The following is a 24,221-nucleotide window of genomic DNA, read 5'->3' as shown; positions in this document are numbered from 1 at the left end:
TGTGCACTAATTAAGTCATCAGCGACTCAAATATTTGTTTTTTTAATAATTATTCGCATAAAAATTGCAACTTGAATAAAAAAATCAGATTGTCATTTGGCCAAAGCGCTTGTCGAAAATTTAACCCTCCCGCCAGGGGTAAGTAAAGGAAATGGTAAATATCTCCACAATTCAATTGCCCTATTTAATTGCACTATGACGTCACATCAAAACAATCTATTGTTTAAACGCAAAGGATCATGGTCGTCGGAGGGGGTCAAATCAACGCAAATTCACCGAAAATTGTTCTAAAACCCGTATCAATCCACAAAGAGAAGTAGAATAGACAGCAAACGCTCAGGATATTTTTTAGTACATATTAACACATATTATATCTGAAAACCAGGCTATTTTAGATTAAACTGTTTCGCTAGGAGCAAATTTTGTTGAATTTTCTATAGGATTTGGCGATTCTATCCCCCACATAAACAAGCAGTGACGTCATAGTGAAATAGGGCAATAATAGAGGTGTGATGGGCGCCAGGTGGGCGGTGGACTGTGGCCACCTCTGCGAAAGGGCTGGTTATGTTTGACCAGCCTTCGGATCCTAACACTCAACCACCCAAACTTATCACTAAGATGAGTTTTAACGTAAATATAAAAAATATCCTCTTTCCCAGGTCCTTTCCAGAGTATCTATGTTGAAAAGGTCGGAGGAGGCTCTGGGACGAGCGAAATGTATATCAAAAAAAATCTATTCAGTATTAGTTTTTCTATTATTATCATTTGTGGCCATTCATTTGTTGCATATGTCTTTCTTGGTCGTCAGCCGGTGGAAGGTACTTTTTCTCTGCTTCACCAATCAACTCTCTCCCAGTGTCCTTGGCAGTTCTCTTTGCCAGAGCCCTGGTGACGACAATATGAGTGCAAATTTTTAACGGTAAAATTGTAAACAGATTACCTAGTTTTAAAATGTATATGCATTAATAATGTTTTTCATATAATTGAATATAGAAAAAATCAATTGAATTCAATGCAAAATCACTCTAAATTATACTACGAACTTTACTTACTTGACCCCAAGATTATCAACGTTCCAACATGTCTAAAGTGTAATAAGAAAAGAAAAAGAAAGTAAACTTCAGAAATTATCATCAACATTTTCGTCGTCAGCTCAGTGCATATATTTATTATTACCACTTCCGCAGTTCGCATTATCAATGCAACATCAAGCCTTTTATCATCATTCTCATCAGCCATGATTGCCATCACCATCACACTACCATCACCATCACAACCATCACTACCATCACCATCACTATCATAATCAACGCTATCATCATTATCACTATCATCATCATCATCATCACTATCATCATCATCACCACTATCATCATCATCACTATCATCATCATCACTATCATCATCATCACTATCATCATGTCATCATCACTATCATCAACTCCATCACTATCATCATCTTCATCACTATCATCATCATCATCATCAGCTATATAATTTTATTGTATTTAATTATTCTCAACATTTTATTAATTTTGTCAGGTATACCTGAAGAGCAAATCCCAAAGCACCCAGCGAATTGTCAGTTGCTTCACCAACAGCGGGACCATATCTAATAATAATAATAATAATTAACTTTGTTTATAGAGGATAACACTTGACAGTAATTCAACTGATAAACTTGTGGTCCTCTGTTAACGTCTCTAGTTAATTAGGGACGGAACCGCCATTAACGTGATCATCCGAGCTACGTAAAGGTCTAACCATTTGCAGATGTAATTACAAAGGCAGCACCTTCTCCTCAGTTATTTTAAGACCCTGAGTGTTGGTCCGGCCGAGGCTTGAACCACGACCTCCCGCACAACAGAACGACGCTCTTACCAACTGAGCTAACCGGGTGGCGGTCAAATATCTAGAGATTAATTACGAATCATCGGTGACTGGTCACAAAGATGCACAGCTAAGGAAGAGCAATGTTTTTTTAAAGTGCACCTAACCCCTGATACAATGACTTTCAGTATTGATTCTACATAAAGTGAATAGTTGAATGGGGAAATATTTCTTCATTTAAATGTTGCGTCCTTAAGTTAAGAAGGTTTATACCCCCAATATGTTAATGCCACTGTGCGTTATCCCAGGACCATAGGCTTATAAGTGTATTTGTTTTAACTCGTAATACTAAACACTAGCCATTAAGAGATACCGCACTTACGATAAACATTGTGGAAACCTTAACTATTGTGCGAACCATTTAATATTTGTATATTTAATCGTAGTTAAGCCTGGGATTACGTCACAGACATTAACATATTAGACTCTTATCTCATAGGTGATTCTTATCTCCCTAGCCAAATGGCCGAGCACGCTTTACATTTTCCCATACTAACAACCCTCTACGCACTTCTACTTAAGTGTCAGAATTCTTTAACGAATTAACCTTACTTGTGATCTACAGTTTGTACTGTGGCATGCTGAAGACTTTTGTAAAGTAACTTCCAAGATCTTTCTAGCCCTTCATAAACAGTTGCAAACCCTGTAACCACAGAATGATATTCATACATTATTGAGCACTGAACGGGTAAGCTGTTATTGTTGCAATATCTTTTAGGAAAAAATCTTGTCATTGCTAATCACTATTGCAAGTACAGCAGTGGCGCAGCTCAACAGGTTCGAACTGTCGCCTATGCATAAATAAATAATCGTTATTACAGCTATTTCAAAGAAGGTTGAATACTGCATACTGAATAGTGTATTCCAAGACTGAAGTGCATTGTGGGTCATAGTGACATTGTCTAAAGTAGGATTAATAATAATTATTTATTCTATTTTTAGTGTATTCCATCTGAAACAATATACTAACTACATGTAGAGAGTTAATTGCTGTATATTTACTTTTTATTTCAAATTAACAAGACCCACAATGCACTTTGGTCTTGGAATGCACTATTCAGTATTCAGTATTGCAGTATTGAACCTTTTTTGAAATAGCTGTATACATGTACGCAAATGTGTAACTCAAAAGGCCAATCGCAGACAAAATACTACCTTGAGCTCCACCGACAGCAACCTTGACAGCGTTTTGGACCACTACCTGGCCCTTTTCATCATTGGATTTCTTTTTTACAGATTCTGGAAGCATCTAGAAATCACAAGCAACACGAGCCAATAAATAATTTTGAGCTTGAATAAATGTTTGAACTTTTTTGTCTTGAAAAATTTTGAAAAAATTCACGCGTTGACCAATAGCCGCGATAGACGGAAAGCGCGCGGAATAAATGCAGCAAGTCGGTATCAATTTACTATCTAGCTACGTACAGCAGTAGTTGGCATCAGTAACGGCAAACTCTAACATACCTTTCCTCCCTTTTCCACCACAATAGGTGCAACACTTCTCGCTAGTTCTCTTGTCATGGCAGCAACAGCAGAAACCACTGTACTACTTACTTGGCAGGCAACACCTTGAATCATGGTTGGGAGAAAAAATAATGCATCATGCTCTCTTCTCAGTGGGAGAGCACAGTTTTGAACCAATCAAATCGTTCATAAACAACTCATGATTATGGAAAAACGAATTCCGGGCCCAAAACGAAAAGCAGTTCTATAAAGACCTTTTTTACTCGTTTTTCTTCATGGCAGGATTTATTGTCCAAAGTTCTAATTGGATGTTAAATCATTGAGAACATTTTTGTGCTTTATTTTAGCGGTTTTTATGAGCAGTTGAACCCAGAAATACATCACAACTTAAAAGCTTCATAGACGCATCACCAGTAGGAGTAAAACGGACAGGAATTTGCAGGGATGAGCTGAACAATATGAAAAGGAACTCCAACTCTACCTGCCACAGACTTGACATGTCTTATTTTCTGCTGAACATTTTCATCCACTTCAGTTGGAGTTTCATTCGGTTTTAAGGACGTTCTTAGCTTGACACCACCCTGGTGATAACATACATACAGTAAAAGATCAATAAAAGACCATCCGAAACACACACACTAAACTAATGGACGCTTATATGCAGGTTGCTTTGGTACAAGGTCAAAACAATGATTCCTGGTCAGGAGACCTGATGTACCCACTCAGTCGTGCAATTTTTAGATTTGTTAGAACAGGCTGATTATTTTGTCAGCTTTCGATGTGGGCCTACTTTCACTCACACTTTCATTTAATATTTTATGCACACAACGCTCCACTCACATGTTGATTTTTTCGGAGGGAGGAAAACTGGAGAACCTGGAGAAAAACGCTTGCGTTACTCTGGAGAGAACAACACATCAAACAAACTCAATTCTGATGTGGGTCTGCTTTCACTCATACTCACTACCACTACATTGACTATCTTATGCACACAACGCTCAACTCACATGTTGATTTTTACAGAAAGAGAAAAACTGGAGAACCTGGGTAGGGTGTCCGTAGTAAATATTAGCAGCATTCGAAACTCATGCCACCCTTGATAGTGAGGTGCCTGTAGTAAACATTTCTATACAGAACCATTTTATTGGATACCTTTTATTAGACAATATATTCAGTGAACTATAATTGGAGTTCAGTTCAGTTTTAGAGATATTTGAGAAGAAAAATTCCTGAGGTGATGGGTATCGGGTATACCAACCCTTGTGCCCAGTTGTACGAAAGGGTGGATATCACTATCCAACAGATAAATCCTTATCCAGTGGATAAGTCGATGCTGTTATCCAATAGATTTATCCACTGAATAAGATAGTGATATCCAGGCTTCATACAACCAGGCCATGATGTACAAGTTGGGTTCAATCAGATGACAACTGCATTGTCCTCCTGTCATAGTACCCATTATGCCAAAATATAGGGTTCGGTGAACAAATATCAATTACAGGATACGCATATCAATATTACCTGATGAACGATGTGAGTCCCTGCCTCGGCTCCTTTGACTAACCCCCAAGCAATGGCCTCAGCTGCAACAGCTATGCCCTTAAACAAAAATAAACTCTGGATCTATGAATGTTTGGAGGAGGGACGTCTTAGGATTTGATTGATTTAATCAATACTTAGAATTCTTTATTTGCATATAGCCGCTATCTTGGTTGAATTTAACAAAAGGCTTGTCAATGAATTCTTTTGCTATATTAACCAACATGGCCACCATGTCTTTTGTCATTATTTTCACTCCCTTGGGAATGAATGAAAGCCTGCAATAGTCAGGATACCTTTAGATCTCACTAGCTTACCATAGAAATCTTGTCACCCCAGGACAGGCCAAGCTAGGAAACAAACAACAAAAAGGCAAAATAAGGCAAAAAGTTTAGTAAAGCCTCAAAAGTACAGTACTACCAAAATAAGGCTTTATATTGTTAAGAATACTAAATGAAAAGTGGCATGGCCAGGGGATTGCAGGATGCAGTTCCCATATCATGCATTATAAGCAATTAAGAGGAAATTTTAGTCGTTCAGGGTTTTTCTGTTATCTGTCCTACACGCTAATATTTCCAATGCCATTTTACATAAAGTAGGCCCATTTATCCTACACACCTCATCAACATCCCCTGTTTGTTTTTGTATTGCAAGGTCACTAGATCCATGTTGTGTTGTTCCATTATACGCCGGGTAGTATTCTGCATATGCGCTACTGCCCTCACCAGAATGAGTACCTAAGAAACAGCATAATTATTTATTTATTAACTAAAGCTTCCATTAAATATAATTCTTAACCTCAATAAAAAATACATGAGTGAGTTGAACCTCTTTAGAAACTGCTAAATCCTATTTATTTATTTGTATTTATTTATTATATCTATACATTTTATTTAACTTGCATTAATAAAGTCAAAAGTTTTATTGAGATCTACATGTAATTATTACCATGTTACCCTTTGATAGAGCAGTTTTTGTATGACTGTGAAAAGCTCAATGCCATAAGTGTGACGTGCCGTGACACTTTTTAGAATTTTAATTGGCTGATTTTTTTCACGCGCAATATGATTGGTCTAAAAGTGCTGTGATCTTGGCATGACCGTGTCCATGCCATGTTTATGACGTGTTCCGGATATTTGATTGGATGGAGAGTAAATTCTTGTGCAATGTAATTGGTCTGGCGTATCTCTGTGTCACGATCGTGTTTGTGTCGTTAACTTTTCACAGTCATATGAAAACTGCACTAATATATAGTACTCACTGCTTGCGACGGTTTCCACACCATTTTCATTCACAGCCAGCTCTTTGTATTCCTGGGCAGTTGGAGTATAATGATGAAAATCTGTATAACACTCTAAAATCCTCTCAAATCTCTTCAGCGCGGCAGTAGTGATGTGAGGGTTTATTATCAGTCCAACAGAAGCAAAGGCTTTTTGGGGACGTCTCTGGGGTGCTGGGTTATTGAGGTTGATGGTGATATCGGGGAACATGTAGGTGTGAGGCTCTGTGTTGAGCACTGGAGATCTCTTGGGTATCATGGGGAATATCCAACCACTACACTGAAGAAAGGCTGGAGGTTGAGAACATCCTATTGAACATTTTAATAATTTAATATTAAACAAAAGTATTCATAAGAACCATTGTAATAAACTTATCTCTACCCACACCTTGGGGAGACTCCTATATCATATATGGAAGGGCGGGGATTCTCATCGGAAATTTTGAAAATGAACCCTAAGAGATGCCGGAGTCCTGTCCAGTTTGGTGCGGCAACTAATCATTTTTATCCCCAAAAGGTACCAATTATCTATGATCTAAGTGACAGAATTTAGATAATGAACCAAAAATAAATATCCTGATTTACAACTGCCATTCTGAATGTCATCATATAATCTCAGGTATCTTATTGCCTTACACCCTAAGAGGTACTGGTTTACTCTCTGGTAGTCCTTTTTTGATTTGTGACACCCCAAGAGGTACCAAATTGCAGATCTGGAACCCTAAAAGATACGATGAGCATCCCGATCCTCCTATATAGAGGAGTTCCCCCCCCCCCCCCCTCACTGGGTACCCACATAATTATAAACACAATAAATTGAGAATGTCACATATTGGGTCGTTGAACAACACCTGCATGTCACATATTGCATATTATATGCCCAAACAAAGAATTATTACATATTACAATAATAATTATTATTAGTAGAATGCAGAAAATAAATATAATTCTGACAGACTGTGCATCACAGATCCCTTTTAATATTCCACTGTCTGGCTGTCAATATTAAGGTCTAACCAGCTGATCTGAGAAAAAATGTTAGCCAATCAAAATCGAGAAAATTTGCAAAACTGAGGTGTCACTTTTACTCTTGAAATTTTGAATTTTCAGGTCACCAAATGAAAAGAATAACGTTGCTAATAAGGGCTTGGTAGCAGGGACACAATTTGTATTGCGAGTTATATATTTTTTTGCAATGACGTGCATGTTCTTGTTTTTCTTTGGTCAATTTTTGTAGTCTTTCTAACAACTCAGTTTTGCAGTGACATCATTTATATATTACTATTTCAGATCATCTGGAAAATATACCCTCAAAAAACACAGGAAGCCCAAACCAACTTGCTAATGCATATGGCCATGGCTATTTTTTACTAGCTATATTTTACCTTCTTCATATTTCACAAACTGGTAAGCTCGCAACGTTTGTGGCTGTGATATTGTAGTCACATTTCCTAGTTCACTGACAAAAAACATCTTGACACCTAGAAAAAAAGACATAATGAAATAAACTGAAATAATCTGACGACACTCCACCATAAGGGCTTGTTATAACTAGTACATGCATGAAATAAATAAGTATAAAAATAAAATATAGGTAGGAATACGATGATGAAATTTGTTTTGGCTGATCGTTTTATCTTGTGAATGATAAAGATATGATTATTATTAATATATATTATATATATTTGATGGAATCAAGGCCGGTCTAAAGAGAGGGCACTAGGCACACATACAGTTCCTGGTTACTGATTATTATCGATTATAATTAATGATATATATTTGATTGAATCAAGGCTGGTCTAAAGAGAGGTCACTTGGCTCACATCTCTACAGTTCCTGGTTTGATAGGCCCTTTGCAGCTAAACAACCACGTGCTGATTAATTCACTGAGAGCAAACGAATGAATATCATGATTCCCATGGGTGAAATATACTGGTGAGCAAACAAACTTTCTACAACCTGTTTCGAGAGATTGTAATAAAACTACATTTCATAACACACTGGTTACACATCGTTTCATCCAGTTCTTTACAAGTAGCTAAAAAGAATCACCAATTTAATATAAAAACAAAAAATTTGCATTCCAGTACAGACACGTGTCCGTTAACTGCAAAGGGCCTATTCCTGTTCTCTTTCTTCCAGGATGGTTTTCCCTAACAACGCGTTCTCTAGTTAAGATATTTCATTTCCCTTTAGTTTTGCTACAACATGGCTGCCATGAAGTTCCTCTATACGAGTTCATAAAGAATAGTAAATACTAACCTTCTTCAAGAACGAGAAGCTCATTGACGTCCTCCCACAAAGCACCTTGAGACAAGGTTGACAGGGTATGGTGTTCAACTCCATTCTCAGTAGGCTGTGATTTCTGTGGTACTGCATCACCGGATGGTGACTGTAATGCAGCTACTCTATCTTCAACTTGATCTTTTGTCCTGATTCAATAAATTTAGTTATAAATAATATTCTTAGCGTATAAAATATGAAAAAAAAATTACTGACAGCTGAACCTACAATTTCATCTTTTCTTGCATTTTCTTGGCATGGTCAAACTGTGGTCCAGAGCCCCTACATGATAGATTTGAACCCAGGATAAGTTGCCTAAGCCCTTTGTTGTATAGTAGAAAGGCTTGTTTTGCATCTCCCTTTTCGTCAAAAGTAAGAGCTTGATTGATATATCTGAAAAATGACAACAAAGTTCGTAAATAATAACCTGGATTCCAATATTTAGTAATCTATAAATAAGCTTAAGCTTAAATTGCATTTAAAGTAAGTCTCATATTGTATAAAAAGAATATTTTGACCAAAAATTTGAGTTTTTATTTGAATTTTAATTTAATAGAGTCCTGAAACTTATTTATTATTATAAATTTTTCATACGCTAATGTCGACATAGGAACAAACTTGAACAAATGTGAAAATATATTCAAAAAATGTCTTATTTACCTGAAGGCTTCGTCGTGGTAGGACTTTATTTTATCTGGAGCGTTGTCATCCATTTTTTGGAGCAGAAAGAATGGTAGAATAGTGGTGTGAGGATTACGAAATGGTCTAATAATAGAATAACAAGTGAGTAACTTCCTTCTGCACGGACGCCATCTTGGATTTGAAAAACCACAGGTAGCCCAAGCGTAGAATAAGTGCGGTGACGTCAACCGGTTTGGAAAACCGTAGAATGTTTTGTCCAGTCAGAAAAGCCCGCAAATTCCCTCCGTATTTTTGAAAAAAAATCACAATGGGAAGAACCAAAAGGTTTTTCCGGCAAAATAACTTTAAATATAAACTGTAACTGTAAAAACAAACTCAGTCAATAAAGCAGTGGTATATATCACCTCGTCAGAAAAGACGAAGAGAACATCTCTAGCTTTTTGTAATTGAAAACCAGTCAATCAGGTTTGATGCAGCTTTCAATAGTTTTTAGGGGGGGGGGGGGGGGGGAGCTTTTTGTAACCAAATTTATTCTCTGCTTTCAGTATCCCCGCGCGGTTAATGGGAAAACACTTTATAGCAAAAATACTTTACTAAATCAACTGTTGTCGCTAAGGAACTAATTACTGGCCTTGTTTTACTAAAACTGTTGGAAAAACTGATTGCCAAAAGGATTATGTCTATAATTCCCTTCCTAAGCAAATATAATTATAATCTTTAATCAAGACCAAATAAGCAGAAAAATATACCTAAAAAATAAATCTTAAAGATATCTAAATAAATTCAGAGTATAAAAATTCATTTGATACGCATCATTCTCGCTTGAATATGTCGACTTCTCGGTCTTGCATCCAGTCAATGTATTTGCTTAACTAAGTGAAATCATTGTAGTATAAAGACATATCGCTTTGAAAAGCCGGAATATTTACTTGACACGATGGTTGATACCCCAACTAAATAGTCAATAATATCACTTGCAATTTAGACTAATTCAGTTTTTGTTTTGAGTGCAGAGGGAAGTTTTTTGGAGCCTGTAATAAATCTAAGGCAACTATCTAATTTGATGAGGAATTATATTTTAGTTTCAATAAGCAGAAAGGTTAAGGCCATGCAAGTTAGTTTTAAGGCCTTGACTTTCGTTTTCAAGTCAGAAACAGCTGCAAACGGTGGCGTCGTCTCACGAAGTGAAGTCTTAAGCTAAATATTCTCCATTTAGCTGTGATAATGGGGGCTTATCGTCTGTACTGCAAAGGTAAAAATGTTTTACAAGAAGCCAGTGGTGTCGAGTTTCGGTTTACAAAGCGTAGTTTCAACTACAAAGCAATTGCATATGCTGGAAAAATCCTTATTTTTGGCCCTAGCAACACGTACACTTTGGAAATCAAAAGTTGTAATATTCAAATCGGGGGTGTATTTCCAGTTTTTTACTCTTTGCTCAGTGTACGTGTGTTGTTGTTTTTTTTCTTCATACAAGAAGATACTTTTGCTTGGAAAGACAGCTTTCAATATTTTTTACTTTTGTTTTCTCAGAAAAGACGTCCCATCATTAACTTGGCTTGAAATATTCCTGATTTTTTTAGAGCGCAAAGATCGCAGCAAGTGTTTAACTTTTCGGTTTCCGGAAAGTATTACATTGACACGACTCCGTAACAAGGCTTTGGAAACAAACTCAAATAAGGTTAGAAAGATTGAATTCTGTAAAGCTAAATACTACGAAAAGAAAGAGAAATCCCTGTTACATGTTTTCATGTTTCAAATTGGTTACATTTCGTACTTTTTTTTCTTTTTAATAGTCCATTTATTTTTATGACAAATTTTTTTATTTATTTGATGGACCCAAATAACGCTATTATTCAAATATAAAAATCCTACCGAGACTTTGGTTATTGATTGAAACCAATTCAGTGTTCTGTACCTTGCACTTCCGGGATTAGCAAAACTTTTTAACAGCATATATAGAATTGTTCAATTTAAATGACTATATATTTTAATTTTGCAATATATATTACTATGAAAAGAGATTATATCGCTTTGACGGTTGCCCGATAGTTAATTGAAAACCCCAATGATAATCCTGTTTCTTGGCATCGAGATAGTTATTTTTTAATTCGTTTGAAGTTTTCCTCCAAGGTTTCGATATATTTTTCGCTCACTTGAGTTTCTTTCGATCTTTGTGCCTTCCTTGATTTCTTCTTTCTTTTTCAACTAATGTATAATATATAGAGGTAGGTTAATTACCGTCTTAAAGTTGTAGTCCTGGATACGGAAAAACTTTGCCCGAATCAGTTTTGAATACAACTATTTCGAAAAAGGTTGAAGGGGCGAATAGCAGATGGCGATCGGTGATTGTACGACCGAAAGGCATTGTGAACATACATCCAAACATGAATAATGTGGTGTTTTTTTAATAAAAATGGTTTCGTCGACCACAAAAAATACTAAATATCTCAACAACAACAACAACATATGAAGAATAAAGATATGAAATACAAGTCATTCAAGCTATTCTTTTATCTTGGAATATTGGAACGCCGCCAAATTAGTACCAAATTAATTGGAAGTTTTTTTTGTTTTCATTGATTATTTTTGCTTCTTATATAGTGTGTATTTTTTTACAAAATGGATTTCAAGTGTTTTTTCAACTAAATCTGCCATGAAAACTTTAAAACAGTCTTAAGATGTTTACATTCAAGACTTCAAGTTAAAGAAGTAATTATTTTGGTAGGAAGTCAAAGCCTGACATCGCCTTCCCGGCTGGTCAACATCAGTTGAACATGCTGAGAGCTCTAGTTTTAAATGAATAATATACAAAATATAGCAATAAAACTAAGCTTTATTGAATGAATTATATTCGAGGCTGTTTACACCTGCCTGTAAAAATATAGAAATCGTACTGAAGCTACTTAGGGAAGAGGAATGAAAACCAGCGAACGCCGGAACCGCACACTACAAGACTGGCTATTTCCCCCAGAAGTTTTTCTCTCAGAAAACTAAAGCCGAATCTAATAATACTATTACAGTAGTCGTAAGTATTTAATATAAATCAAATTGTTATTTACTAGTAAATTTTCGCGGTCCTAATGTCCAGAGATTGATGTAAAGATTAAGTGAGTTTTGATGGCCGGAAATTTGCATTTCGAGTTGAACAGTTTGTTGCAAGGTTGAAAAAGATCGCAACTGATTATGTAAGATCTTGCGTATCGCCTTTCACTTCCATATTTTTCTGCCAAGGAGCAGTGATTTTTTAGCCCTGCTTTACTTACTACATGCAAGTCTAGCCCTTGACAGCGGCAACGACAGCAATATGTCTTAAGCTGCATGCCGAGACTGCACTTGAGTCCGTCCAACTGCTCTCTCTCTCCGTAAACCGAAGACTTTCAAAAAAGCTTATTTTTTCATTCTTTTTCTATACTCAATACCCGCTTGGAAACCAGGTTTTTTTCGTAAAGAAATCCCATTATGATGGGGGCTTGCTTTTACTATATGTTCCGTGTGCAAAATCCTGATACACTTTATTTGTGAGGTAGATAAGGTTTGCCTTCGGACGTTCATCATCGTTTCACTTACTTTGCTGTCAGTGATATCTTGTGCTATTGTTCGTTTGGTAATTTGGTCCTCTGGCTAGAGACAAAGTTTATTTTTTTAATTTTTAGAGCTGAACCAAAAAGAAATATATATACAAATTCATACGAGCACACGTTTTTTTCTCCAATGTTCCGATATGTTCCGATGTGAACACCCGTGCCAGAGATCTGCTTCCCGGGCTATAGAACAACTTCAACAGCACAGACAGTTAAAAAAAATTAAAAAATTTCCACAAAATTAACCCGATCTTGTAACCTTAAGCTGATGAGAATTCAGTAATTCGGAAGCTAGAATATTAGCTGCAATATATTTCGGTTTCAAAGTTGTTAATCAGCCAATAATGTGAGTATCTGGTGAACAGTAATCCTTACGTCATAGATATGTCAATTATATTGATACCCAATCAACCAATCAGAGCGCACGTTACACTTGTAGAGTGCCAGTTAAATATTAGTTATGATATCGACGGCAAAAGTACCATATTTCCGACGAGGGAAGGCCAAGCCGACATCAAAGGTCAGTGTCATCCACTTCAGTCCTATTCTGGGGTCTTGAGTTTGATTCCGAGATTCGGCGTTACCTGTGAGTAGAGGTTGTTAGGGTATTCGAGGGGTTTTCTTCCATATGGGTTAAGTTCCTCCCTCCGCAAAAACCAAAATACCAATTCGATTTGTTGGTCATCGCTGACTTGAAATATTCATGCAGCCCAAAGGTCGTTACAGGGTTCGAAGTGCGAGTTGGCCTAGCCATGACCTGACCTAGATCAACCCAAAGGTTGTTTCTAATTCAGGGTTCAATTTGTGAGTTAGCCATGCCCTGACTTAGATCAGCCCAGAGGTTGCTTCAGGGTTCAATCCGTGAGCTAGCAATGCCATGGTTTAGTTCAGCCCAGAGGTTATTTTATTTTATTTTTATTTACTTATACTTCATGATATATATAGATAAGTGTTCGTGCGTCGTTTACCCATACTCATTATATTCGTGTGAGTAGATCAAGTAAGGTTTAAATAGGAAGTCCTAATATGTTTTATATTAAAGAGGAAGTAGTATTAGCACAAGTTTTAATAACACTCAAAGAAAATTGGCTTGGAGTATAACATATAATCGTAATAAATACGCCTGCGTAGGAAACATGTTCTAATTACACGATACCGTAACATTGCTGTAAAATTGAAATTGCTTTCCGGCTATTATTTTTCATTAGACAAATCGACAATTATCCCATCAAAAACCGAAGTTATGGCTACAGCAAGAACAGAATAATCCTACTTTTCACCTACTTTTCCAAAATTACAGTTGTTTTAGAATAATTTTCAATTTCGAGGTAAGTTAAAATAATTAGGAAATAATTTACAGACTTAGAAAAATCCATTTTGATTGTTTTTACTTAAATTTTCTATATTTTCCGTGTGCAAAATCTTGATTGAACTTTATTTGTGTGTTAGAAATCGTTTGATTTCTGTCATTCACTCTAGTTTCACCTAATTATTTTGCTGTCATTGGTATTAATATCTTATTTTACTTTTACTTGCTTATCGGTTTGATCTTCTTAGATATACGGACAAAGTTTATGACATTTAAACCATTCCAACCATTTTCCACCCATCCCTATGGAACTGAGTCGCTCAGCTATTAAATAATGCTTTGCGTCGGCGAGTAAACTGGGAAAAAATAAAAAAATAAAAAAATCGAAAAACAGCACCGAAAATTAAGTTGCAGTAAAATCTTTAAAACATCCGTGAAAATTCAAAAGTCAAAGACATTTGTCCCCTAAAATAGTCGAATTAAGTGAAATTTCTAAAGTTTGTTTGGTTTAGTGGAGGGAGAAATTCTGGAAAACCCAGAGAAAACCCCTTGGATCTAGGATGGGAGAGAGCAGGCATCGCGTTCACGAGACAGACGCGCGTGTACGGCGCAAATCCTTTCCGTCGTTGCCACCAGAGACTCAAATATCTCACAAAAATTGATCGATCCATCTTTTCTAAACAGCTATATAAAATTATCTGTCTATTGAGATTGAAATCTCAAGCTTTGAATAAGAATGATAAACAGATAGCTAATACAGATAAAAGACATATGACATATAGCAAATCTAGGGTGTTCCTCAGGGATCGATATTGGGGCTTTTTTAAAACCATAAAAAAAAACGAAGCAATTTTTTTCTTAGATCTAGAGCGAAATTATAATATATAATTAAGAAGGTATCCCACAGGGAAAATTTGTTTCAAGTGGCCGAAAAACGACAAAGTTCTTCAAAGGGCAGAATGTAATCACTCACACGAAGAAACGCCGACGGAAGTTTCCAGCAAAAAAAAGGAAAAAAAAGAATCGAAATAAAAGTTGCGAGGTTTGATGCTCATAATTAGCACAGTAATACAAGTTATATATTGGTAGTATATATCAAGACAGTGGTAATTTCAAGGAAAAGATTAAAAATCTTGGGGAATAAGAAGGATCAAGTTTTTTTATATGCTACTTGTTTTCTAATTGTTTTATTCAGCCCTAATATGTTTTCTAATAAGTAATACTAAAAGTTACATTAATAAGCCAACGAATTGAAATCATTGCTGAACATGCATGGTTTCTTTCTTTCTTTCTTTCTTTCCTTCCTTCTTTCTTTCTTTCTTTCTGTCTGTCTTTCTTTCTTTCTTTCTTTCCTTTCTTTCCTTCCTTCCTTTCTTTCTTTTTTTCTTTCTTTCTTTCTTTCCTTCCTTCCTTTCTTTCTTTCTTTCTTTCTTTCTTTCTTTCTTTCCTTCCTTCCTTTCTTTCTTTCTTATTTTCTTGCTTTCTATTTCTTTGCTCTTTTTTCAGTTTCTTTCTTTCTTCGTTCCTCCCTGCCTTTTTCTCCTTCCTTTCTTTTTTCCGTCCTTCAGTTCTTACTTCCTTACATCCTTCCATCGTTTCCCTCTTGTAGCTTTTCCTCTCTCTCTCTCTCTCTCCCTCTCTCTCTCTCTCTCTCTCGTTCTCGTCAGCATAAAAAAAAAAAAAAAAAAAAAAGAAAAAAACTCCGAAGTAAAAAACTAGTCATTTCTAGAAGACTGATAGATTTAGATCATGCGATATAAAAGAACACACACGAGATATCGATCTTGATTAGTATATAGTGCTAAAACCAGGTAACACATGCCTAGTTTAAAGTAAAATCGACGAATTCCTTATTCAATAAATACACAAATTAGACTCGAAACTGTCTGGATCATTACGCTGTTTTGATAGAACAACCGAGTTATCATAGATTGTGGATATTAAATACGCAGAGCATATTATAACAGATGCCGGGTGGCTCAAAGGGATCGGCCAACAGTTGACGTTAGCTGATCGATCCTTTTCATTGGCGCAAAAACCTTGCGAGAAGAAGACTGACCACATTTGAAGAGGGTTAGTAATAAAAGCGCAGCGACGACTCGTGGATTCAAGGTTAGCAACACACTGCAGAATTATATTAAAAGTCGAGAAGATCTATATAAAATAAAATAAAATAAAGGTTAAGCCGATATACAATACATTCAAAACTGAACTGGACAGTCTGGAACCATTATATTATTACTATAATAGCGATTGATGGTAAATTTCTTTACATAGTTGACCACTGTGATGTATATAGGGAGATATAAGAAGAGATAACTAGCTAAAAACTGGTGTGAGCTGCGTCGGTGTTTCTAATGAAACAGTAATGATAAAAGGGTAAATTTTACATCGTGAAAAGATGAAAAAACTTATTGACGTTTCGGACGCTAGTCCTTCGTCGGAGTAAAAGAGGAAAAGAGAGATATAGCACAGCTATTAATATAGGAAGGTTTACTTAACCGTGAAAAAAAAAAGTCATAATCCAACACATATAATATAAGAGAAATGGGTTATATTTTTTGCTATGTTTTTTTTTAGAATTAAGATACAAAAAGAATACTATTGTGACGAAGTTGCGACAGGTATTTAAAAGCGCAACTATTCTTTCAGAGTACGACAGAACACTCTACGCATACAACCATATATGTGATTTATGCAGTGTTCTTGAAGAAAATCTTTTACTATACCAACATCAATGAGCCTTCAAATAAGCGTTATTTACAATTATATAAAAATCAAACAACAGTTTACTGAAGAAAACTCTTGAAAACCCGGCTAATACATTCTCGTAATAAGTCAACTTTTGAAATTGTTTAGACGTTGAGCTCGATCGATGATAGAATTGTCACCACAGGGAGCCCAATTTAGATGAAATTTTCGAGAAGCAAATAAATTATGGAAAATATATTCATTTTTTTGCAAAATAAATAGCGCAGCGCAACCGTGACGTCATAAAAACGAAGGCAAAGGCGAAAAAAAAAGTTTACTTTCAGCAGATAATTTTCACAGCCGATCGCAATTGATCTTAGTTTACATGGGTTATTATTGTAACTTTAAGTAAAAATAATAAAATCGGTTCGTATAATCCTCGTAGCGGTTAAACAGAATGCAATGTTTGTCCGAATCCGCTATTTAAGCTATTTTTAGAATCAGTGCGCTGCGCTATTGCTAAAAATACAATTTTCTTTGGAATACAATAAAATTCATGTCAACCTATAAAAACTCTTATGGTCATAAATATAAAAGTTACCGACTGATTATAAAAATCAAAATTTCATTGCAGTGGCAATTGGTACCGGGTCGCGCGCAGAATATCGAAAACTGTAGTAAAATCGATCTTTATTGAAATATAATAATGTAAAATAATAATGATAAAAAGGAATGAATACCGTTTAGATTGTAATATAGACACCCTTTGCCAAAATGGCGTCCATGAATTCGGTTTAGTTAAAATTAAACTGAGAGAAAAACCAACACCAGCACTGGAAAAAGCATCCTTATTTTTAGTAACTCCAAGAAGATTCATTATGTAAGGTGTTATATCGGCCGAGAAAACTCAAGTTGAAAATTGATAAATTTACAGACGTTTGTATATCTGGGGGTATACATAGAAACGTCTGTAAATTCTTGTCAATTTTCAACCTAAGTTTTCTCGGCCTATATAACACCTGAGATAATGATTCTTCATGGGGCTAATAAAGTAAAGGTGTTCTTTTCAGTGCTCGTATTGTTTTTTTAATTTAACTCATTTCAATGTTCGGCCGCCATTTTGGCAAATGATCTATTGTCCTAAAATTAGCTTACTCTAATATTCGAGTTTGTATATGTCAAGTCGACTTTGTTTGAAGGCTCATTTAAAGTATTGCACCTCTTTTCCTCACTTCATGCTTACGTAATATTATGCAATAGATTTACGTCATACATACGTACGTCATAGCTCTTTGGTCTGTTTAAAATTGTACATCATATATCATTGTATATTTTATACAATAATATTTTTCGAGAAGGAATTATAGAATTGAAAATGAGCTACTCTTTTTGCCAGAAAAAAGAATTTTCTAAAAAAAGTCAGCTGGCAGACGCGACAGGTTTACAAGCTATAATTACATGCTTTCAGGTTAAAAGACAGTAAAAGTGTCGATTGTATTCACCTATTTCAATTAATGATAGTCATTCGGCGATATGGAAATGGTTTCGTTGAATACTATACAAAGAACATCGAATCAGTCTCAACACTAAGGTTCACTAATGATAAAAAGGTAAATCATACAACGTGAAAAGATGAAAAAACTTTCCTCTTTTACTCCGACGAAGGACTAGCGTCCGAAACGTCAGTAAGTTTTTTTCATCTTTTCACGGTGTATAATTTACCTTTTCATCATTACTGTTTCATTAGAAACACCGACGCAGCTCACGCTAGTTTTTAGCTAGTTATATCTTCTCATTCATGATTACTAAGGTTCACTGATGTTCTTGACGAGAATAAGAAGCAGAAACACAAGTCATTCCAGCTATTCTTGGATCTTGTAATGACCTATCTCCTATCACTTTTCGCCTAATATTGCCTAGCCCTGCTGATAACGTTTTTTGAAATTCCGGTGTATACAATTTGAAACATTTGTTATAGAATCGGATTGGCCGATCACCGACAAATATGCACAATAGCATAATCCCTAAAAGCCGGTTTAATAAAGACTTAAAAGAGAACGTGAGTCTAGATAACCAGGCATTCAATATGAGGCGCAAATATGGAATACAAATACTGAATTAAAGGGAACAAACATCACGTACAGTAAACCATATCGGTCTGACAGTTTTAAGTAAAATACGATGAAAACGGTTCCGAGTAGGGAGAGCATCGTTATAAATTTTTCTCCCTACTCGGAACCGTTTTCATCGTATATCACGTACAGTTTGAGGTGAAATTACTAGTTCTCACTTCCGTGAAGATTTTTTAGTCAAAGTATGATATGTCTTCAAAGTGTAAAGAAAATGCTAAGATATTTTTCATTACATCGGTCGTTTCTTGACCTAGTAGTTAGTCTTAAAGAACGCAGAAGCCGGTTTTCATCCTTTCCCCATCAGTGCTCCGTTTCATGGATATCTTGCTTTGCTGGTAGTATTTGTTGCTCTTAGAAAAGGAACAAGAGAAAAGAAAAGGCTTTGCGAGAAAAAGAAAGAGAAGAGAAGAGAAGAGAAGAGAAGAGACGAGAAGAGAAGAGAAGACTCACGAAGAAAAATAAAAAAATAAACGAAATTGTAACATCACGTTGCAAGGGGATAGTTATATTTCTTATTCATGTCTTTATTTGTCAAAGATGTTTACAGTTTACAGAAAATGTACAATTTTTCGATTTAAAAAAATAATTGGCCAGCCTGCAAGATTAAGAACCACCAATGATAGAGACATCATTTAAGTCGTACTATGCATAAATTTGACGATTTCAATGTTATATGATTCCGGTATTCTTAAATCAAATAGATCATGATGAAAGTACTTATTTCAGTCAGGATTTGTCTTTTTTCACGCCGCTTTTGGAAAACTTTTCGTTTTGTCTTGTGTTGAGATAGCTTCCAAGCTTATTCAAAGACCGTCGGGATATTGAAAATTACACAAAAAATCACTTTGAGTTTTTAAACAGAACGACCTAAAATAGGAGTAATTCCATACAATCTAAAAAGGGGAAAATCAACGTTTTTGTCAATATTTATTCGTGTTGATATAAAGACAGAGCTGATTATTTTAAGATTCGTAGTATGACAGCAGACGTCATTTTTCCAAAACCCTTTCTTAGACAAAAACCACTTCGATTAATTTTTCTTAAAAGCTGTTTTTACGACTTCCTTGTGCGTGTGTTCGATCAGTGGCCTCTTGCGCAAACCCGCGGGCAAATCATGGTCTTATGGCAAAAGATTCATTACATTTTCTTTCGGCGATTTACTAAAATGATCGTTAAATACTAAGGTTTCGCAGGTGTCTTGAGATCAAATCCACGGCGTTGCTGTTAAAATACTTTGTGCAAAAAAAAAAAAAAAAAAAAAACTTTCACTTTCAATTCCTATGGAGACGTATGGCACTAGGGTACTAAAACGATCGTAAAATACTATAAAGCGAAAGGTTTCCATCAAAAATTGCTCGCACGTAACTCGAGACCAAATCCACACCTGATTTAAAAACAACAAAATACGAAACAACAACAACCACGACATACACACACACACACACACAAAAGAAAAAAAGAAAGAAAGAAAGAAAGAAAGAGAAAAAAGGAGGAAAAAAAGAAAAAAAACTTCAGTTGCTATGACGACGTGTTGGAGATACATTTCATTAATTTTGTGATATTGATTTAGAATGTTTAAATAGAGACGCGCACGTCTGAAATTTGTCTGAGAATCGAAGCGATCTTTATTGAAGTTAACCGAGGTATAATTAAGAAAATACGATTCAAAATTATTGATGTAAGCTCTTAAAAAAAATTCCGAGGCCGGCAGTAATCAGTAATTTTATGTTTTAACGCCAACGACGTTGGATATCAATCTTATAATTTCCACTTTTATACTTGAAACCCTTGATATTCTATTGTTTTATTCTTATTAGACGTTGAACCACGCAAATTTAGTAATTGAATCAATTTTCTGTTGTTTTTTTTTTTTTTTGCTGAAGGTTTTGGATAAATATCGCTGAGGAGTTTGAAGTGAACCAACAGGATTTCCTTGGCCATAAATAAAGCCGAAATCGTTGAGGAAAGATGCATATGAAGAGTTTTATGGAGCCGAAAGTCTAAAAACATTTTTTCAAGGAAGATGGCAAATTTAACAGATTCCAATTCAACATGGATTAGCAATTCTACGAAGAGTGACTCGCCAGGAAATTCTGTAGGACTCGCTATAGCATTAAGCCTTGCAAATATCATCTCCATAACAGTTGGAAGTTGGGGAAATCTTCTTGTAGTCATTGTCGTTGTCTGCAATCGTGGCTTACACTCAAGTACGAACTTTTTCATAGCCAGCTTGGCTTGTGCAGATTTACTCATAACCGCTATATGCATGCCTGTTTTTTACGTTTACAACGTGTTAACTTGGCCCGTATGGCACTTTGGTAGCGCTGTGTGCAAGATAAGTTCATACTTGGTGCATACGTCTGTGATGGCATCGGCTTTGAGTCTATTAGCCATCTCTTATGATCGATTCGTCTCGATTTGCTTTCCAATGAAGACCATTATGACTATAAAGAGAGCGAAACTTTTAGTGGCTGCTATTTGGTTTGTGTCTCCGATTCTTCTTTTTGCTTCCTTGCTTCATCATGACGTTGTACCGATGAAATACGAGGGACAAGACGCATTTATGTGTGTCGAGACGTGGGACACTAAACAGGAATTACATCGCTATCAAATGTATCGAATATCCTGCTATTTCCTATTCCTCTTACAGATCTCTGTCTTGTATTTAGTCATTGGGTGCAGACTTTACAAACGCGAGCCACCAGGAGCCCAGACGATGCAAGGAAAGGCAAAACTCAACAACGAAAAAAAGAAAATCATCAAGATGCTGTTCTCAGTTGTACTTTTATTCGCTCTTTCTTGGCTGCTTTATATTATCAATAAACTTCTGAATATCTTCCCTCCGTCGAAGAACTACGAGGCACCGGACGTCTTTGTGTTTGTAGGAAACTTCCTTGGGCTATTAAACAGCGTTATAAATCCCATCGTTTACGCTGCTTTGAATAGAAATTTTAGAACAGCTTTTAAACACGCCATTCGATGCAACTGTAAGTACGAAGCTGAGGAACGAAGGCGTACTCAAAGCGTAGTAAGCTTAAGGAATACACAACAAACAAGAGATAGAAAATGTAGCGAAAGTTATGTCTCCAGACGTGCAAGTGAGTCGACTTCATTTGAATTTAGGAAAAACTCCGTTATTAATGGTTTCGATTTGGTTACCGATGTGCAGGACGATAGACAACCTAGATGTCTGACTATCGATAACAGCGAAGTCAATATCGCTAATGAGAGAAATAGAAAACCAAGTGTCCCAGAAAAGCAAAATTATACCGCGAAAAGAAAGGTGAGCTTTGGGCCTGAGATTATGGACCTACCGGATGCCGCGTCTTCCGATCATAATGATGAGAACGACGATATCACCAATCGCAGACACAGTCGAAGCAGAGGAAACAGCATTACTAGCTATAGACTACATTCGACCTCTACGAATGGGCTTGATCCCATAGAGGAGAGCTTTCATCAAAATGAAGATGAAAGTAAAGACAACAAAGGATTTGAATATTCAGAGACCTAAGTCATATAGCAGTAAAAATTTGTAAGCTAAGTTGATAAAAATTTTGGGGAAAAGTTGAAATTATTGCCCGAGCAATGTTTCTCAAAATGGTTTTTGTTTTAAGGGTAAAAGGGAATTTATAACTTATAAAAAAAAATTCAGTTTATAAATACTCAATAGGGTTTTTAATTTGCGAATAAAATATCGTTTTCGAAAGTAAAAATAATAAATAATATCTCACATTTTGCTTCAAGGAAATTTGAAAAATTATGTCAGGTGGGTAGGCAATAGGAAATCATTAAAATGATAATTCGAAGAAATTCAATTGCTCGTCTTTATTTTTTGAGTTTTTTGAATCAAAAGGCACATGAGAAATATTCTATTATGACCTAAAAGCATACTAATCAAAACTAGTGAATCCCCTTGTCTACACGACCAAGGAAGCAGGTGCAAAAACCTGAAAGCCATTTAAATTGTATACACCTTTGTCGAGAGGGTGAGAAAGCGTAAAGATTGACTGCGTTACTTGAAACGCTTAGCTTTTTTACCATTTTTAACAAATAAGTACCTTGTAAAAACCAAAACAACTATTTTCAAGCGTTATATCGAGTGATACTCGAGAAAAACACCTTCAATTTTAATATTGAAGTTAGTGTTTACAAAATTCAACGAAGTTCAATATGGCAGCTGTTTTCATTGCCAATGACACGAAATTCTTCATCGTTTTTGAACATCATTGACCTCTATTTACAGAGCTGTTGCTACTGACCTATACTCGAGACATACAGTAATTTACTTCATAAAGTCTAAGATTAAAGTGTGATAATAAAAGTTAGTAAACGGTTTTATGAAAAAACTAATAAGATGTCTCATTTTACGTTCTTCTAAGATAAAAGCTGGGATGGATAGAAGATACATTATAATATGCTAAAATAAATTAAATACCTTGTAGAATAGATCATATTTTGAAAAAGGAAGGTTGCAAAGCCGATATAAAGAAATAAAGAATAAAAATCACAAAGCAAAGTTTTAAGACCTTCTTCTGCCGAATAAGCGCCTTTCCTTTCCTTTCTCTCTTTGAATCGTTCACTACCAATTCATAGAGTTACAGTTCGAATAATAATTTTCACTGAAATATACTTTGATAAGCTGTATCGGATTAACATGACAAATGACACAGATTCTCTTCAATAAGATAATCGCTGGGAAGTTTTTGTTTTTCGTAATCACATGAAACACGGAGATAAACTGAACATTTTTGGTGGGCGTTGTGACGTTTGTGGGATAAGAATGAGCGACTTATAAGTTTAATGTTGACGTTTGCGTCCGCCTTCAAAAACATTAGCAAATGTGCTAGAAGTGGAGAAAATTAAGTGTTTTAAATTGAAAAATAACAAGTTGGATTTTTCAATTTCAAGTCAATATTGTCATTTCAACACAATGTGTGCGTGGTTTTAGAAAAATATTTTTTTCTACGAAAGAATGTAGGAGTTTATCAATTGTAAAGGGGAGAGAGGAGGAGATGAAAAAAGGAAAAGGAGAAGGAGAAGAACGAGAATGAGGAATAGGATAAGGAAAAATAAATAAAGATAAAATAAAAATAAAGTAATTCTTTAAAACCAACATCGTAAGCGTGTAAGTAATATATACAGTATGATTGGCCGTGTTGTATCCAATATACAAACTCGAGGCGTAGCCGTCTAGGTTAGTTCCTTTGTGTTTAACTAAAATTTTCAAGATAAAAGTGAATCTGGCCAAGAAAATCCATCTTAAAGTTTATGCAAATGAACAGGATTCTGTATCTGATTTAGGCCCCGTCCACACGTATCCGGAAATTTTTGTATCCGCAAATTATTTTTTACAGATACGGGTTGCGTCCACAAGTGTCCGCAAATTTTTGTGTCCGTATCCGCAAATT

At 35.6% G+C, this 24,221-nt stretch overlaps 2 protein-coding genes across 5 annotated transcripts; one reads left to right on the top strand and one right to left on the bottom strand.

The window, feature by feature from the left end:
• Positions 1–23: 23 nt before the first annotated feature.
• LOC116295641 (spartin) lies at positions 24–9,269 on the bottom strand. Its single transcript, XM_089027659.1, has 15 exons — positions 9,116–9,269; positions 8,684–8,848; positions 8,435–8,604; positions 7,558–7,653; positions 6,155–6,481; positions 5,512–5,630; positions 5,211–5,243; positions 4,876–4,953; positions 3,836–3,935; positions 3,355–3,458; positions 3,046–3,139; positions 2,443–2,533; positions 1,549–1,612; positions 1,053–1,084; positions 24–885 (listed from the first exon to the last, which is right to left on the bottom strand). Exons 1-15 carry the CDS (start codon positions 9,166–9,168, stop codon positions 762–764), a joined length of 1,650 nt encoding a protein of 549 aa, XP_088883785.1. The 5' UTR covers positions 9,169–9,269; the 3' UTR covers positions 24–761.
• An 868-nt stretch (positions 9,270–10,137) lies between these two features.
• LOC116295648 (QRFP-like peptide receptor) lies at positions 10,138–23,329 on the top strand. 4 transcript variants are annotated; one of them, XM_031703530.2, is made up of 3 exons: positions 10,138–10,349; positions 10,628–10,775; positions 20,694–23,329. In XM_031703530.2, exon 3 carries the CDS (start codon positions 20,834–20,836, stop codon positions 22,322–22,324), a length of 1,491 nt encoding a protein of 496 aa, XP_031559390.2. In that variant the 5' UTR covers positions 10,138–10,349; positions 10,628–10,775; positions 20,694–20,833; the 3' UTR covers positions 22,325–23,329. The 4 variants fall into 4 exon arrangements, with proteins under 4 accessions (XP_031559390.2, XP_088883881.1, XP_088883882.1 ...); XM_089027755.1 differs by lacking the exons at positions 10,138–10,349; positions 10,628–10,775 and adding an exon at positions 13,893–14,006; XM_089027756.1 differs by lacking the exons at positions 10,138–10,349; positions 10,628–10,775 and adding an exon at positions 18,928–18,992.
• The last annotated feature ends 892 nt before the right edge of the window (positions 23,330–24,221 follow it).

This window comes from Actinia tenebrosa, unplaced genomic scaffold, assembly GCF_029948245.1.
Source record: "Actinia tenebrosa isolate PJP-AT-01 unplaced genomic scaffold, QUT_ActTen_1.0 PGA_scaffold11__36_contigs__length_13525064, whole genome shotgun sequence".
NCBI classification, from domain to species: domain Eukaryota; kingdom Metazoa; phylum Cnidaria; class Anthozoa; order Actiniaria; family Actiniidae; genus Actinia; species Actinia tenebrosa.
This window is presented reverse-complemented; position numbering and strand designations above follow the sequence as displayed.

What these genes read in the sequence shown, in the direction of transcription:
- LOC116295648 (XM_031703530.2), top strand. Translation starts at nt 20,834, where the DNA reads ATGGCAAATTTAACAGATTCCAATTCAACATGGATTAGCAATTCTACG.
- LOC116295641 (XM_089027659.1), bottom strand. Translation starts at nt 9,168, where the DNA reads ATGGATGACAACGCTCCAGATAAAATAAAGTCCTACCACGACGAAGCC. An exon ending in ATGCAAGAAAAGATGAAATT is followed by an intron (nt 8,605 to 8,683) that starts GTAGGTTCAGCT and finishes TTATTGAATCAG; the next exon opens with GACAAAAGATCAAGTTGAAG. An exon ending in GGACTCACATCGTTCATCAG is followed by an intron (nt 3,936 to 4,875) that starts GTAATATTGATA and finishes TGTTATCACCAG; the next exon opens with GGTGGTGTCAAGCTAAGAAC.